The sequence below is a fragment of the Coregonus clupeaformis genome, chromosome 14 (genome assembly GCF_020615455.1).
Source record: "Coregonus clupeaformis isolate EN_2021a chromosome 14, ASM2061545v1, whole genome shotgun sequence".
NCBI classification, from domain to species: Eukaryota; Metazoa; Chordata; class Actinopteri; order Salmoniformes; family Salmonidae; genus Coregonus; species Coregonus clupeaformis.
In genome coordinates, this window is record NC_059205.1 from 36,884,652 (window position 1) to 36,902,668 (window position 18,017).

The 18,017-nt window shown below is 47.5% G+C and overlaps 1 protein-coding gene across 1 annotated transcript in view; it reads right to left on the minus strand.

Moving 5' to 3' along the window:
- Nucleotides 1-17,280, minus strand: part of LOC121581306 (sickle tail protein homolog) — a 66,924-nt gene extending 49,644 nt beyond the window's left edge. The window contains exon 1 of the mRNA XM_041896842.1: nt 17,055-17,280. Within this exon, the coding sequence (XP_041752776.1) occupies nt 17,055-17,280 (226 nt within the window). The remainder of the gene's footprint in view (nt 1-17,054) is intronic.
- Nucleotides 17,281-18,017: the final 737 nt, after the last annotated feature.

An 18,017-nucleotide genomic window follows, 5' to 3' on the forward strand; every position in this document is an offset into this window, starting at 1 on the left:
AACATTTGACATTTAGGCCAACACATTCTGTATATGGCAGCTATACAGTTTAATGTTTCGGTCCCCCCCCCCCCCTAAAAAAATATAAAAAACGGACACATTTTGTTCAGCAGTTGAATTGATTCAACATGAAAAGCCTGCCAAGTGAATGTGTCACTTAAGGTCTACTGTGTGACAGTCCGCACAAGTGGAGATAGAGAGAGAGAGAGAGAGAGAGAGAGAGAGAGAGAGAGAGAGAGAGAGAGAGAGAGAGAGAGAGAGAGAGAGAGAGAGAGAGAGAGAGAGAGAGAGAGAGAGAGAGAGACAGATGTAAGGGAAGCAGAGGATAGAGCCGAGAAGAGGAGAGGAAGCCTAGTCTCTCGCTCTCCTTTTGACAAAGCTGAGCTGATTGATCTAGTTCACTTCTGCCCCGAAGGTGGATCTCTGGTCTGCCATGTTGCATTGGTTCACTGACTACACAGCCAGCAAGTGAATGCTTCAGCTTCAACTACATATCGCTTTGTACAATGCTGGAAAAAGTCATTATGGTTACAAGGAGGATTTTTTTCTGGATGGGTTTTTGTATTCTTATCGCAGGGTAGAGATTAGGAGAGTGGGACAACCATGAAGATTCTGAGAATTGCATCTCAATGCCAGTGGAGTACCGCAGTTTCGCGGGGCCCCTGCAAGGCCTGAGCATACTAGAGGGGCTATGTCATAAACCCTCGAAGCAGAGGCGTCATGCCCATAGGGGGCTTAGAGGCTCGTGTCCCCTCAGATTTGTCATGTTTAAAGAATATTTGTTTTTATTTAATTTAATTTGGTTGTTGTTGTTTCTCTGTAATACTACTAGCCACCTAGCAGTTTTATGAAGTTAGCTTTAGTTAGCCCAGACAGGTTCCCAATCTCCCAATCTCATAACCAGCTACCAAGAAGCCTGTAAAACATATTATGGATGGGAATTTAAACGGGTGACCTGACTCTCTGTGGTCACTAAAGATCCCATGGCACTTATCGTAAGAGTAGGGGTGTTAACCCCGGTGTCCTGGCTAAATTTCCAATCTGGCCCTCATACCATCATGGACACCTAATCATCCTCAGCTTCCAATTGGCTTCCCCAGGTTGTTGCTGTAAATGACAATGTGTTCTCAGTCAATTTACTGGTAAAATAATGGTAAAAATAAGTCATTTCAGGCTATCCATCAAGATAGAATAGCTAGCTTCTCTAACTATCTTAGCTGGCATGCCTGCTGGCAAGGTTGGTAGACTTTAGAAAAGCAAGCAATATCTAAATGTACTGAATAAGACTCACATTCCTTTCAATCTTTTACCCAGATTTTAGCAGAGATGCAGAGAAGCATATTTAGTTTCTTACAGACAGCTCAAAAGGTATGCTTAGATATGCAGAAAAATTGACATAAAAAAAAATACGTATAATTAAGCATAATGATTATGGCTCTAGATTGCATTAAAAAGCTGTTTCAGGGGTTTAAGTCTCCAATTTACGGTCGGGGGGGCCATCCCCCCTCCAGATCATCCCCCCGCCATCCTCATGTACTTTGTGCCCCCTCAGATTTTTGCCTCGAAGTTCCAGAATGGGGTGAAAATGGGAGCCATATTGGTCAGGGAGAAATCCAAACCAGTCTCATTGGAATGAATGGCAGTAGAGGCATAATCCGGATTTTACTTATGCAGGATAATAAAACAAAAGCATGTGATATATCAGAAATTGTTAAATATAATTACTGTCAACCTGAAATATTGTCATATAATCATAAATACAGTTTATACTGTGACACTCTGGCTCTATGGACTTTTATTTTGAGCCAGGGTTGTTATTTTTCTGTTGGGTGTATTTCTATGTTTGCTTTTCTGTTGGGTTGGTTTCTATGTTTGGTCATTGACTCCCAATCGGAGGTAACGAGTGTCAGCTGTCGGCTCGTTATCTCTGATTGGGAGCCATATTTAAACTGTTGTGTTTCACTGTGTGTTTGTGGGTTTTTGTTCCATGTTCTGTCGGTGTCACAGAGGACTTCATTATCGTCAATTGTTTTGTTGTTTTCGTGTTTAGACTTTTATCTAATAAAGTCATGTTCACTCAACGCGCTGCGTATTGGTCCGCTTCTTCAGACGATCGTGACAGAAAAACCCACCACAAAAGGACCAAAGCAGCGCGTCCAGGAGCAAAGGGTCTGGACATGGGAGGAACTGTTGGACGGTAAAGGGTCCTGGACTTGGGAGGAGATCCTGGATGGTATGGATCGCCGACCATGGAGCGAGACGGTGGAGAGGCGACGGCGAGAGGAGCAACGGCATCGGCAGGGCCATCGTCGGAAGGACGGGAGGCAACCCCAAAAAATTTTTTTTTGGGGGGCACATGGCTTAGCGGCTGGGCAGCAGGAGGCTGCCACAGGGAGAAAAGGAGAGAAGGCTAACGGAGTACTGGAGCCATTGGCGAGTAGAGGGAGGGAAGTGTTTGTGGCACGGCGTGAAAGACTGATGTGTGTTGCCAGTCCGGTCCGGCCCGTTCCTGATCCTCGGTTGAGGCCAGTGGTGTGTGTTCCCGGTACGGACCGGTCTGTTCCTACTCCAAGCACCAGGTCCACGGTGTGCTACGCCAGCCCGGCCCGGCCTGTTCCTGCTCCACGCACCAGGGATGGGGTGCGCTCGCCAGCCCGGCCCGGCCTGTTCCGGCCACTCGCACCAGGGATACGGTGCGCGTCGCCAGCTCAGCCCGGCCTGTTCCTACTCCACGCACCAGGGATACGGTGCGCTTCGCCAGCCCGGCCCGGCCTGTTCCGGCCACTCGCACCAGGGATACGGTGCGCGTCGCCAGCCCAGCCCGGCCTGTTCCTACTCCACGCACCAGGGATACGGTGCGCCGCCAGCCCGGCCCGGCCTGTTCCGGCCACTCGCACCAGGGATACGGTGCGCGTCGCCAGCCCAGCCCGGCCTGTTCCTGCTCCACGCACCAGGGATACGGTGCGCTTCGCCAGCCCGGCCCGGCCTGTTCCGGCCACCCGCACCAGGGAGACGGTGCGCGTCGCCAGCCCAGCCCGGCCTGTTCCTGCTCTCCGCACTAGGCCTTATGTGCGTCCCCCAGGGCCAAGCATGCCCTGTTGCTGCTTCCCGCACTAGCCCTGAGATGCGTGTCCTCAGCCCGGTACCTCCAGTTCCGGCACCACGCATCAGGCCTACGATGCGTCCCCAGGGCCAAGCATGCCCTGTTGCTGCTTCCCGCACTAGCCCTGAGATGCGTGTCCTCAGCCCGGTACCTCCAGTTCCGGCACCACGCATCAGGCCTACGGTGCGTCCCCAGGGCCAAGCATGCCCTGTTGCTTCTCCCCGCACTAGCCCTGAGATGCGTGTCCTCAGCCCGGTACCTCCAGTTCCGGCACCACGCACCAGGCCTACGGTGCGCCTCAGACGGCCAGAGTCTGCCGTCTGCCCAACGGGGCCTGAACTGTCCGTCTGCCCAACGCCGTCTGAACTGCCCGTCTGCCCAACGGCGCCTGAACTGTCCGTCTGCCCAACGCCGTCTGAACTGCCCGTCTGCCCAACGGCGCCTGAACTGCCCGTCTGCCCAACGCCGTCTGAACTGTCCGTCTGCCCAACGCCGTCTGAACTGCCCGTCTGTACTGAGCCTGCAAAGCCGCCCGTCTGCCATGAGCCTTCAGAGCCGTCCGCCAGACCGGGAGCCGCTAGAGCTCTCCGCCGGACAGGATCAGCCAGAGCCTTCCGCCAGACAGGATCAGCCAGAGCCTTCCGCCAGACAGGATCAGCCAGAGCCTTCCGCCAGACAGGAGCCAGAGCCGTCCGCCAGACAGGATCAGCCAGAGCCTTCCGCCAGACAGGATCAGCCAGAGCCTTCCGCCAGACAGGATCAGCCAGAGCCTTCCGCCAGCCAGGATCCGCCAGAGCCGTCCAGCCGGGATCCGCCAGCCAGCCAGGATCCGCCAGAGCCAGCAAGCCAGGATCCGCCATTTAGTCCGGTACTGCCCCTTAGCCCGGTGCTGTCCCTTATCCTGGTGCTGCCCCTTATCCTGGTGCTGTCCCTTATCCTGGTGCTGCCCCTTAGTCCGGTGCTGCCCCTTAGTCCGGTGCTGCCCCTTAGTCCGGTGCTGCCCCTGAGTCCGGTACTGCCCCTTAGCCCGGTGCTGCCCCCTTAGTCCGGTGCTGCCCCTGAGTCCGGTGCTGCCTCTTAGTCCAGTGCTGCCCCTTAATCCTGTGGGGTTTAGTTGGGGGTGGTCATTTGGAGGAGGCTACGTAAGCAGGTAGTGACTATGGTGGGGTGGGGACCACGACCAGTGCCAGAGCCGCCACCATGGACAGACGCCCACCCAGACCCTCCCCTAGACTGTATGCTGGTGCGCCCGGAGTTCGCACCTTTAGGGGGTACTGTGACACTCTGGCTCTATGGACTTTTATTTTGAGCCAGGGTTGTTATTTTTCTGTTGGGTGTATTTCTATGTTTGCTTTTCTGTTGGGTTGGTTTCTATGTTTGGTCATTGACTCCCAATCGGAGGTAACGAGTGTCAGCTGTCGGCTCGTTATCTCTGATTGGGAGCCATATTTAAACTGTTGTGTTTCACTGTGTGTTTGTGGGTTTTTGTTCCATGTTCTGTCGGTGTCACAGAGGACTTCATTATCGTCAATTGTTTTGTTGTTTTCGTGTTTAGACTTTTATCTAATAAAGTCATGTTCACTCAACGCGCTGCGTATTGGTCCGCTTCTTCAGACGATCGTGACAGAAAAACCCACCACAAAAGGACCAAGCAGCGCGTCCAGGAGCAAAGGGTCTGGACATGGGAGGAACTGTTGGACGGTAAAGGGTCCTGGACTTGGGAGGAGATCCTGGATGGTATGGATCGCCGACCATGGAGCGAGACGGTGGAGAGGCGACGGCGAGAGGAGCAACGGCATCGGCAGGGCCATCGTCGGAAGGACGGGAGGCAACCCCAAAAATTTTTTTGGGGGGGGCACATGGCTTGGGCGGCTGGGCAGCAGGAGGCTGCCACAGGGAGAAAAGGAGAGAAGGCTAACGGAGTACGGGAGCCATTGGCGAGTAGAGGGAGGGAAGTGTTTGTGGCACGGCGTGAAAGACTGATGTGTGTTGCCAGTCCGGTCCGGCCCGTTCCTGATCCTCGGTTGAGGCCAGTGGTGTGTGTTCCCGGTACGGACCGGTCTGTTCCTACTCCAAGCACCAGGTCCACGGTGTGCTACGCCAGCCCGGCCCGGCCTGTTCCTGCTCCACGCACCAGGGATGGGGTGCGCTTCGCCAGCCCGGCCCGGCCTGTTCCGGCCACTCGCACCAGGGATACGGTGCGCGTCGCCAGCTCAGCCCGGCCTGTTCCTACTCCACGCACCAGGGATACGGTGCGCTTCGCCAGCCCGGCCCGGCCTGTTCCGGCCACTCGCACCAGGGATACGGTGCGCGTCGCCAGCCCAGCCCGGCCTGTTCCTACTCCACGCACCAGGGATACGGTGCGCTTCGCCAGCCCGGCCCGGCCTGTTCCGGCCACTCGCACCAGGGATACGGTGCGCGTCGCCAGCCCAGCCCGGCCTGTTCCTGCTCCACGCACCAGGGATACGGTGCGCTTCGCCAGCCCGGCCCGGCCTGTTCCGGCCACCCGCACCAGGGAGACGGTGCGCGTCGCCAGCCCAGCCCGGCCTGTTCCTGCTCTCCGCACTAGGCCTTATGTGCGTCCCCAGGGCCAAGCATGCCCTGTTGCTGCTTCCCGCACTAGCCCTGAGATGCGTGTCCTCAGCCCGGTACCTCCAGTTCCGGCACCACGCATCAGGCCTACGATGCGTCCCCAGGGCCAAGCATGCCCTGTTGCTGCTTCCCGCACTAGCCCTGAGATGCGTGTCCTCAGCCCGGTACCTCCAGTTCCGGCACCACGCATCAGGCCTACGGTGCGTCCCCAGGGCCAAGCATGCCCTGTTGCTTCTCCCCGCACTAGCCCTGAGATGCGTGTCCTCAGCCCGGTACCTCCAGTTCCGGCACCACGCACCAGGCCTACGGTGCGCCTCAGACGGCCAGAGTCTGCCGTCTGCCCAACGGGGCCTGAACTGTCCGTCTGCCCAACGCCGTCTGAACTGCCCGTCTGCCCAACGGCGCCTGAACTGTCCGTCTGCCCAACGCCGTCTGAACTGCCCGTCTGCCCAACGGCGCCTGAACTGCCCGTCTGCCCAACGCCGTCTGAACTGTCCGTCTGCCCAACGCCGTCTGAACTGCCCGTCTGTACTGAGCCTGCAAAGCCGCCCGTCTGCCATGAGCCTTCAGAGCCGTCCGCCAGACCGGGAGCCGCTAGAGCTCTCCGCCGGACAGGATCAGCCAGAGCCTTCCGCCAGACAGGATCAGCCAGAGCCTTCCGCCAGACAGGATCAGCCAGAGCCTTCCGCCAGACAGGAGCCAGAGCCGTCCGCCAGACAGGATCAGCCAGAGCCTTCCGCCAGACAGGATCAGCCAGAGCCTTCCGCCAGACAGGATCAGCCAGAGCCTTCCGCCAGCCAGGATCCGCCAGAGCCGTCCAGCCGGGATCCGCCAGCCAGCCAGGATCCGCCAGAGCCAGCCAGCCAGGATCCGCCATTTAGTCCGGTACTGCCCCTTAGCCCGGTGCTGTCCCTTATCCTGGTGCTGCCCCTTATCCTGGTGCTGTCCCTTATCCTGGTGCTGCCCCTTAGTCCGGTGCTGCCCCTTAGTCCGGTGCTGCCCCCTTAGTCCGGTGCTGCCCCTGAGTCCGGTACTGCCCCTTAGCCCGGTGCTGCCCCTTAGTCCGGTGCTGCCCCTGAGTCCGGTGCTGCCTCTTAGTCCAGTGCTGCCCCTTAATCCTGTGGGGGTTTAGTTGGGGGTGGTCATTTGGAGGAGGCTACGTAAGCAGGTAGTGACTATGGTGGGGTGGGGACCACGACCAGTGCCAGAGCCGCCACCATGGACAGACGCCCACCCAGACCCTCCCCTAGACTGTATGCTGGTGCGCCCGGAGTTCGCACCTTTAGGGGGGTACTGTGACACTCTGGCTCTATGGACTTTTATTTTGAGCCAGGGTTGTTATTTTTCTGTTGGGTGTATTTCTATGTTTGCTTTTCTGTTGGGTTGGTTTCTATGTTTGGTCATTGACTCCCAATCGGAGGTAACGAGTGTCAGCTGTCGGCTCGTTATCTCTGATTGGGAGCCATATTTAAACTGTTGTGTTTCACTGTGTGTTTGTGGGTTTTTGTTCCATGTTCTGTCGGTGTCACAGAGGACTTCATTATCGTCAATTGTTTTGTTGTTTTCGTGTTTAGACTTTTATCTAATAAAGTCATGTTCACTCAACGCGCTGCGTATTGGTCCGCTTCTTCAGACGATCGTGACATATACGGGTTTTATACACATTTTCTGTATAAATAGCCTCTAAAATATATGCAAACAGACCATACATTTAAACATTTTAGTTTTCTTGGAAAGCTGAGAGTGCTATTATATGATACAATATCAGTACTTGCTGCATTTACAACTTGTCTAAGTACTATCATCTACTAATTTCAGCCAGTGTATGGTTGTGGATTGACTGCATTGTTTAAATGGAATGTTGGCATATTGGCAGTTACAGTTGAAGTCGGACGTTTATATACACTTAGGTTGGAGTCATTAAAACTCGTTTTTCAACCACTCCACAAATATTTTGTTAACAAACTATAGTTTTGGCAAGTCGGTTAGGACATCTACTTTGTGCATGACACAAGTAATTTTTCCAACAATTGTTTAATGACAGATTATTTCACTTATAATTCACTGTATCACAATTCCAGTGGGTCAGAAGTTTACATACACTAAGTTGACTGTGCCTTTAAACAGCTTGGAAAAGTCCAGAAAATGATGTCATGGCTTTAGAAGCTTCTGATAGGCTAATTGACATAATTTGAGTCAATTGGAGGTGTACCTGTGGATGTATTTCAAGGCCTACCATCAAACTCAGTGCCTCTTTGCTTGACATCATGGGAATATCAAAATAAATCAGCCAAGACCTCAGAAAAATAATTGTAGACCTCCACAAGTCTGGTTCATCCTTGGGAGTAATTTCCAAACGCTTGAAGGTACCACGTTCATCTGTACAAACAATAGTATGCAAGTATAAACACCATGGGACCACGCAGCGTCATACCGCTCAGGAAGGAGATGCGTTCTGTCTCCTAGAGATGAACGTACTTTGGTGTGAAAAGTGCAAATCAATCCCAGAACAACAGCAAAGGACCTTGTGAAGATGCTGGAGGAAACAGGTACAAAAGTATCTATATCCACAGTAAAACGAGTCCTATATCGACATAACCTGAAAGGCCGCTCAGCAAGGAAGAAGCCACTGCTCCAAAACCGCCATAAAAAAGCCAGACTACGGTTTGCAACTGCACATGGGGACAAAGGTCTTACTTTTTGGAGAAATGTCCTCTGGTCGGATGAAACAAAAATAGAACTGTTTGGCTATTATGACCATCGTTATGTTTTGAGGAAAAAGGGGGTTTCTTGCAAGCCGAAGAACACCATCCCAACCGTGAAGCATGGGAGTGGCAGCATCATGCTGTGGGGGGGCTTTGCTGCAGGAGGGACTGGTGCACTTCACAAAATAGATGGCATCATGAGAAAGGAAAATTATGTGGAAATATTGAAGCAACATCTCAAGACATCAGTCAGGAAGTTAAAGCTTGGTCGCAAATGGGTCTTCCAAATGGACAATGACCCCAAGCATACTTCCAAAGTTGTGGCAAAATGGCTTAAGGACAACAAAGTCAAGGTATTGGAGTGGCCATCACAAAGCCCTGACCTCAAACCTATAGAACATTTGTGGGCAGAACTGAAAAAGCGTGTGCGAGCAAGGAGGCCTACAAACCTGACTCAGTTACACCAGTTCTGTCAGGAGGAATGGGCCAAATTTCACCCAACTTATTGTGGGAAGCTTGTGGAAGGCTACCCGAAACGTTTGACCCAAGTTAAACAATTTAAAGTCAATGCTACCAAATACTAAATGAGTGTATGTAAACTTCTGACCCGCTGGAAATGTAATGAAATAAATAAAATCTGAAATAAATCATTCTCTCTACTATTATTCTGACATTTCACATTCTTAAAATAAAGTGGTGATCCTAACAGACCTAAGACAGGGAATTTTTACTAGGATTAAATGTCAAGAATTGTGAAAAACTGAGTTTAAATGTATCCGACTTCAACTGTAATTAGAAACATTTATGGAATCATTCCTCTAAAACTCCCTGGCTAGCTGGCTAACAAACATACAGTGCAGATAAATTATTCAAATGTATTATTTTACGCAATGTTTTATCACAGCACTGGCAAACCATGGGGTGGGGGCCCCCAGAGCCTGTGGGCCCCCCTGCACAATCTGAGATGGTTTGCTATGGCAAAAGACCCCTGTTGGTGGGCCAGAAGTATACTGATTTTGTAAAAGTAACTCTCAATGTCTTTATCATTGACTAGCATGTCATATTCCAGGACAGAAACAAATGGACACTTCACTCACAAATATGGACTTCCGAACTAAATAGATCCAAGGTAAAAATGTAAAAGCACTCTAAACATTAGAGGGTGTAAGGGCTTAACTCTACAGACAGACAGAGTTGGAGGGGGTGATAAAAGTGTCTGGTCTAGAGGAGGAAGACTACATATTGTTGCTATTTTTGTTTTTAATATGATGCACTTCACTAAGTCTGAAGGCTGAGACATTCAGCCTTGAAAATATGCTATGAAATGGCATGTGACAAGGTTTCATATGCCCCCATGAGCTCGAAAATTAAAAACCTTATGAGACGATTGTGAAAGAGTCCTGGGAGAGCAAAGCAATACTGTAGTAATGTTTTACTCTCCCCTTCTGTTTGCTTCGAAGGCTACAATGCCATCCTATTCAGACCCCTCATTCATTAGTTATACATCGCAAATGGGCCTATAGGGATCTGGTCAAAGTAGTGCACTATGTAGGGAATAGGGTGCCATTTGGAACACTGCCTAGCTCTATCAAGAATACAGCCCTCCTGATCACTGACTTCATAACACAAGTTAACTCCTGAAGGACGTTGGCGTGTGTGTTAAGAGCTGGCACTGAAAATGCACTTATCTTTTAATTATCTAGATTTCCCAACAATTTTATAAAAAACCTATCCCCGTATCCATCTCATGTAACGATATGGGGAGGTACGCCACACCCACTTTAAATCAAAACTTGTGTTCAAAGTCATAAACTTGACCCTTCAGTCAGTTTTCAAAGATGTCGAGAGGGTGGTATTTATGTGCTGCCTGATATAGTGGGCTCCCGAGTGGCGCGGCGGTCTAAGACACTGCATCTTAGTGCTAGAGTCACTGCAAACCCTGGTTTGATCCGGGGCTGTATCTCAACCGGCCGTGATCAGGAGTCCCATAGGGCGGCGCACAATTGGCCCAGCATCGTTCGGGTTAGGGGAAGGGGGGTAGGCTGTCATGGTAAATAAGAATTTGTTCTTAACTGACATGACTAGTTAAATAAAGGTTACATTGAAAAAAATAATATATATACACTACCAGTTAGAAGTTTGGATACACCTACTCATTCAAGGGTTTTTCTTTATTTTTACTATTTTTTCATTGTAGAATAATAGTGAAGACATCAAAACTATGAAATAACACATATGGAGTCATATAGCAACCTAAAAAGTGTTAAACAAATCAAAATATATTTTATATTTGAGATTCTTCAAATAGCCACCCTTTGCCTTGATGACAGCTTTGCACACTCTTGCATTCTCTCAACCAGCTTCATGAGGTAGTCACCTGGAATGCATTTCAATTAACAGGTGTGCCTTCTTAAAAGTTAATTTGTGGAATTTCTTTCCTTCTTAATGCGTTTGAGCCAATCAGTTGTATACAGAAGATAGCCCTATTTGGTAAAAGACCAAGTCCATATTATGGCAAGAACAGCTCAAATAAGCAAAGAGAAACAACAGTCCATCATTACTTTAAGACATGAAGGTCAGTCAATACGGAACATTTCAAGAACTTTTAAAGTTTCTTCGAGTGCAGTCGCAAAAACCATCAAGCGATATGATGAAACTGGCTCTCATGAGGACCACCAAAGGAATGGAAGACCCAGAGCTACCTCTGCTGCAGAGGATAAGTTCATTAGAGTTACCAACCTCAGAAATTGCAGCCCAAATAAATGCTTCACAGAGTTTAAGTAACAGACACATCTCAACATCAACTGTTCAGAGGAGACTGTGTGAATCAGGCCTTCATGGTCGAATTGCTGCAAAGAAACCACTACTAAAGGACACCAATAATAATAAGAGACTTGCTTGGGCCAAGAAACACGAGCAATGGACATTAGACCGGTGAAAATGTGTCCTTTGGTCTGGAGTCCAAATTTGAGATTTTTGGTTCCAACCGCTGTGGCTTTATGAGACTCGGTGTGGGTGAACGGATGATCTCCGCATGTGTATTTCCCACCGTAACTCATGGAGGAGGAGGTGTTATGGTGTGGGGGTGGTTTGCTGGAGACACTGTCTGTGATTTATTTAGAATTCAAGGCACACTTAACCAGCATGGCTGCCACAGCATTCTGCAGCGATACGCCATCCCATCTGGTTTGGGCTTAGTAGGACTATCATTTGTTTTTCAACAGGACAATGACCCAACACACCTACAGACTGTGTAAGGGCTATTTTACCAAGAATGGAGTGCTGCATCAGATAACCTGGCATCCACAATCCTACGACCTCAACCCAATTGAGATGGTTTGGGATGAGTCGGACCGCAGAATGAAGGAAAAGCATCCAACAAGCGCTCAGCATATGTGGGAACTCCTTCAAGACTGTTGGAAAAGCATTCCAGGTGAAGCTGGTTGAGAGAATGCATTTTTACCAAATAGGGCTATCTTCTGTATACAACTGATTGGCTCAAACGCATTAAGAAGGAAAGAAATTCCACAAATTAACTTTTAAGAAGGCACACCTGTTAATTGAAATGCATTCCAGGTGACTACCTCATGAAGCTGGTTGAGAGAATGCAAGAGTGTGCAAAGCTGTCATCAAGGCAAAGGGTGGCTATTTGAAGAATCTCAAATATAAAATATATTTTGATTTGTTTAACACTTTTTTGTTTACTACATGATTCCATATGAGTTATTTGATAGTTTTGATGTCTTCACTACTATTCTACAATGTAGAAAATAGTACAAATAAAGAAAAACCCTTGAATGAGTAGGTGTGTCCAAACGTTTGACTGGTAGTGTATATAGCCTATAGCCTACTAAGCCTATATATAACACTGTTGGCATACTGTAGCAATAAAACACCTAATAAACACAGATAGACTTTCACAATAATAGCTGCCTCACATGACATCAACCTGTTGCTTGGTTCAGGGTATTAGAAATAGAATAAGAGTCTGAACTGATCATGTACTGTTTAATAATAAGACATTCCCGATTATGCTCAATATCAGCTTTTATTAACTTCGCCAACCACAGTTTCAAAATGAATGTTCTTCTTTTTCTGTGCTTTTGTTGGATATAGGGTAATTTGGCATGCTATCACAAGGATTAGGTGAATTACAATAGTTTCAGTAACCTTGTTTGAACTTACCCCAACATGGCTTTAGGGTACACTAATTTAATGGGTTATTAGCATCAGCTCATACAGAATGCGCTTACGTCTTCTCCCCCTAGCTTAGTCACCCTTGTTGCATGATTTAGATCTTACATTATGCTCCCAGCGCTAATGTGCGGGGGAGTGTTTTCAATAACTGGCTTGGTGGGGGCTGTCAAGCATGTGGTGTGCAACAAAACTTTACAACAACAATGAAAGCACTGAACAATAATTCCCTTACATACTGTAAGAGGTTATGGACACCAAGAGAGAGGGGGGTCAGGATGGCTCGATTAGCCATAACATATAGCTACAGATAATGAAAGGCTGTGTGTATGCTCCTCTATTGGCCTGTCAATCTACCAGAGGAAAGAAAAACAAACACCAATAAAAACTGTCATTCTAAAGGGGTGTTTTCAAGTTAAATAGGTACAGATCTGCGTCAACCATCAACTTGGAAGAGAGGAGGCATAGTTCCAGTTATAAGTAAGTAATTTGGAGAATTGGGGATGGTTTTCTGAACGGGAGAGCAGGAAATATGTATATTGTTTATGGGGACACTGGCCTTGATGATGTCATCTGTATGCATCTCATCCCAAGACTAAACCAAAGCCACAGAAATAACAATGTCATGCCAGTATCACCTAAATCATTCTCAACTAGGGATCAACATGAAGTCTAAATCGACTGAGCAGCTGTTTCAGATGTTGTGTTGTGTTCATCGAAGCATGCATCACAGTTTGTGGCTATAAAAAAAGACAAATGTCATTGGGCCTGTAGTGTAGAGGCTGTAGCGGTGGGAGGTGGGGGTTGGGACTGACGGGATGCGGCGGACTTCAGTATGATCTGAAATCACGCGGCTGTCAGAGCAAATCAGGGTCTGCGTGCTAGGCTGCTGCCTGCAAAGACAATTTTGAACAATTTTGGAAGCACACTCACAAGGGTTACAGAACTGAAAATGAAGTGACTTAGTCAAAATGAAAAAGGTCTGTTATGTCTAATTAGGCACAACAATTTTTTTGGGGGGTAATACAACGTATACAACGTAATGACTTGGAGAAAATATTATTCACATCCTGAATCCATTTCGACTCCACATCATGACAAACGGTCTTCATGTTACCATTGACAGAGAGCATTTGGGTCCAATTTCACAAGGTTTACACATTTCAGTGGATCATTATTCTGATAGCGATACCATCAGATTTGGTCATCAATTTAATCTAGCCAACTGAATGTTGCTGTTTAAAAGCATAAACTTTCAACACACATGTCAACACTTAGAAACCCATCTCTATCTTTGGAAACAAGGTGTTGATAAAGACAGCATTATCTTTATCTAAAAAATAGGCATCACTTTGAAGCTGACACCTGAGAAAGCGTGTTGAGATCTGTCTTTGCTTTAATACCACAGGTTTGGGTGATATTGTGGTTTAGAGATTCACTTAAGCCCCCCTTTCTGACACCAGAAACATATGCTTGAACTGCAGGGATGATTACCACCAGACGGTGTCCACTGCAAGTCTTTGTGATGCGCCAAAACATTTAGATGAAAAGTGAAAACGGTAGCTATGATTATGTACGTCATTCACAGATTACTGTGAGTGTTGAGGCCAAACAAACGATTAGATGTGGGCAGGTACGAGCCTCAAGCCACCGTTTAGAGATACAATTGCACTCTATGCTAACTCTAATAACTGTGAAACATCAAAATATTAATCATACACACACGAAAACTCAACAGGTTATTTACTCCAAACTAAATTGCAAAATTACTATCACTCATGATAGAAGACCATTCTATTGTATTCTATTGTATTGTATTGTATTTTAACTCTACTGTATGTCATTTGCATGTCACAGCAAGTGTGAGAAGATGTGTGAGAATATTTAAGCCGAGGGCTCAGTGTGAGAAAGAGAGTTGTAAGGAGAAAGGGAAGACATTTCAAAAATAGAATGATTTAAGGCAGTGGTATTCAAAGTCGGTGGAACTGCAGTGGGGTTGCAAAAATGTAAAAAAAATAAAAATAACAGTACAGATAGATTATTGTATGGGACAATATACAAACGTTTTGAGAAATATAATTTGAAAGATACAATTTTATTGTGGAAATGTATTTATTGGTTGATGTAAAAATCAAAATGTACCGATTTTAAGGTTGTGTCATTAGACTTGGAGCGGGGTGGGGTCTCAAAAAAGTATTGGGGAAAAAATGGGGTCCCCAGAAATTCTGGCTGAAAAAATGGAGTCCCAACTGAAAAAGTTTGAATACCACTGGTTTAAGGGTAGTTTAGCGCAACAGTCTTGTATCATGTCCCGAGAGGAGACCAGAGGATTAGTGTTCAGATCGTTCTCCGAATACATGGAGCCGCTGGTGTTAAGTCTGCCACTGGCAGCAGCAGACGATAGATAGACGGCCACAACAAACATCATCTGTTAGTTATAGGCCATGTATTGCAGCCATTGTTCGTCTAGACCTAGGGAACCTGGGGTGTAGCCTCTCCATTCAGGCATGAAGCCAGAATGAAATTCACCTGTAAAATATACTGAGAACTGGGCTTGGAAGTCTAGCAATGTTTTCAGAACTCCAAGAGGAAGTTCCTTAAATGCTGAATTATGACATTGAGCAAATTTTCCTTTGACTTTGTTAGAATGTTTCTGGAACATCGCGCTTGACTAAAAACATCCCAATAAAAAGCTACAAAGAAAAGGAAAATAAATAAAAGGGAAAGAGGAAAGCAAAAGGACATTTTATACTTCTACTGGTCTGAAGAGGCCACATGCACCTGTGAGTTGAATTCTCTCCAACCCTCATTTGTACCCTGGATAGTGTGAGAAATGCTTTTTCTCTTTGCGACAGATTCCAGCTGCAGAGTTGGCAAAGTCAAATTAAATTTGCAATCAGACGGTCTACAGCAGCAGTTGCTTTTGAACCGGGGCAGGAGATTAACTCAACTTCACTGAAAGGGAATGTGATGATAAGAGGGGGAATGTAACTCATCAGCACAATGAGAGCTACAAGGGTTGACCCCAGGCTTAATCCACTGGCCGCTGAGGGGGCCTAGACAGAACAATATGACCAGACTCATGTGCTTCACCCAGGAATGCATGACAATACAAAATGACCCTCTGACAGGGTGATCTAAGCTCTCCGCACACTGTACAGTAATTGTGTGTGTGTGTGTGTGTGTGTGTGTGTGTGTGTGTGTGTGTGTGTGTGTGTGTGTGTGTGTGTGTGTGGGTGGGTGTGTTTGTGTCTGCATGCGTGCGTGAAATGGGGGGACTTGAGAGTGTGAGAGTGTATGACTGCTACGGCACAGAGTCATGTACTGTCGGCTACAGTAGCACAGTAACACTGACTACATCATCAGATCTATTATTAATTTGCGGTGCAGTGAAACTTTTACAGAACTTCAATACAGTATCCTATGACTCATACAGTACAGCAACAGAAAACAAAGAGTTAGTAAACTTCCACTAAAGGCTTGCAGTCCAGCAGTGAGTGCCTTAGACTATACACTGAGTATACAAAACATTAAGAACACCTGCTCTTTCCATGACATAGACTGACCAGGTGAATCCAGGTGACAGCGATGATCCCTTATTGATGTCACTTGTTAAATCCACTTCAATCATTGTAGATGAAGGGGAGGAGACAAGTTAAATATGGATTTATAAGCCTTGAGACAATTGAGACATGGATTGTGTATGTGTGCCATTCAGAGGGTAAATGGGCAAGATAAAAAATGTAAGTGCCTTTGAACGGAGTATGGTAGTAGGTGACAGGCGCACCAGTTTGTGTCAAGAATCAGAAAGCTGTTGGGTTTTTCACGCTAGGCAGTTTCCTGTGTGTATCAAGAATGGTCCACCACCCAAAGGACATCCAGCCAACTTGACACAACTGTGGGAAGCATTGGAGTCAACATGGGCCAGCATTCCTGTGGAACGCTTTCGACACCTTGTAGAGTCCATGCCCCGACGAATTGAGGCTGAGGGCAAAAAGGGGCAACTCAATATTAGGAAGGTGTTCCTAATGTTTGGTATACTCAGTGTAAGCCTAGAGACATTAAAGGACCAGTGCAGTCAAAGACTTGATTTTTCCTGTGTTTTATATATATATATGTATAATAGCTGTTTGAAAAGACCGCCTGAAATTTCAGCCTGTTTTGGTGGGATGGAGTTTTAGCCTCCATGGTGACATCACCAGGTGGTAAATGAGTCAATAGACCAATAAGTAAGAGAGTTCCAAACCCTTTTTGCCAATAAGTTTTCCCCTCCTTACTCAGACCATTCCCAGACAGTCCAACAAAATTCTTGCTTGAGAAAATGCTCTTTGCTAAGAAGCTATTTTTGTTTCTTTTTGACCATTTTAGTTGAAAATAATCACAGTAAGGTATCACAATTGTTAGCCAGAAATTTGATATTGAAATAAAAACAGCTGCATTGGACCTTTAAGAGTTCCTACCTTTGGCTGTGATGGAGACTGACTTTTGGTGTCTCTCCTCCAGTGGTGTCTGCTGGGCAGGTCTGGGTCTCACAACATGTAGGTTTCCCTCACTCCCAGCCCTCATCAGCCTCTCCCCGACCCGCAGCATACAGGAGCGGTTACCCGCTGGGCACTCCTTCCTCTGAGAGGGCTGCTTGGACCCTGCCGATGAGGGTCTGCCCTGCCTGGATGACTTGGATGTCATCTTTCCACTGCTGAGAAGAGTTCCGGTCAGATACTCCAGGGCGTCTTGTATATCCCTCCGGCTTGCTCCTCTCTCTCTCAAACACTTCTGTCAGTCAGTCAATCCAGTTGGTAATCAAACTCTCTGGGTGATCTCTGTAGGCTGAGTGCCAAGCATTGACTGGACACAAAAGCTGAGCTGTCTGTCGCCTACAAGAAAAAAGTATTTTAAGACAAAGCCCAGCTCCTTAGTTAGATAGACTGTAGTTCGTTAGCTGAGAGTCAATTCCACGTGTGCACTCTGTCGTGCTGTTCTGTGCCTTGCAGTACGGTCTGCATTGGGAGAGTCATAAGCCCCCTCTCTCTCTCTCTCTGTTAATCTCTTCACATGCTTATAGTAAACGATCCTTAAATGATCCCACGCTGTTGACAAATGACCCCTAATCTAGTCAAACGGCTGCCGTGGGTAAAATTAAACCCATCCTTAATATGAAGGTAATCTCAGAGCAGAATGTTTAGCCTACACAGTATTAATTCATAAGGCTGCAAACATCACTGATGATTACAGTTTGACAGTTGTAATGCTTCTGCTGGGAAGGCATGGATTCCAGCGCATGCAGGCAGCCACAGCCTCACTAACAGAGAGGCAGATATGTGCTGTAGAGTAGTGAGCTCTGCTCTCTGATAGGCTGCCTCTTGGAAATCTGCATGCTCTCCCCAGCTGCTGGTTAGTGAAGAGGTGTATTAAAGAGATTGAGC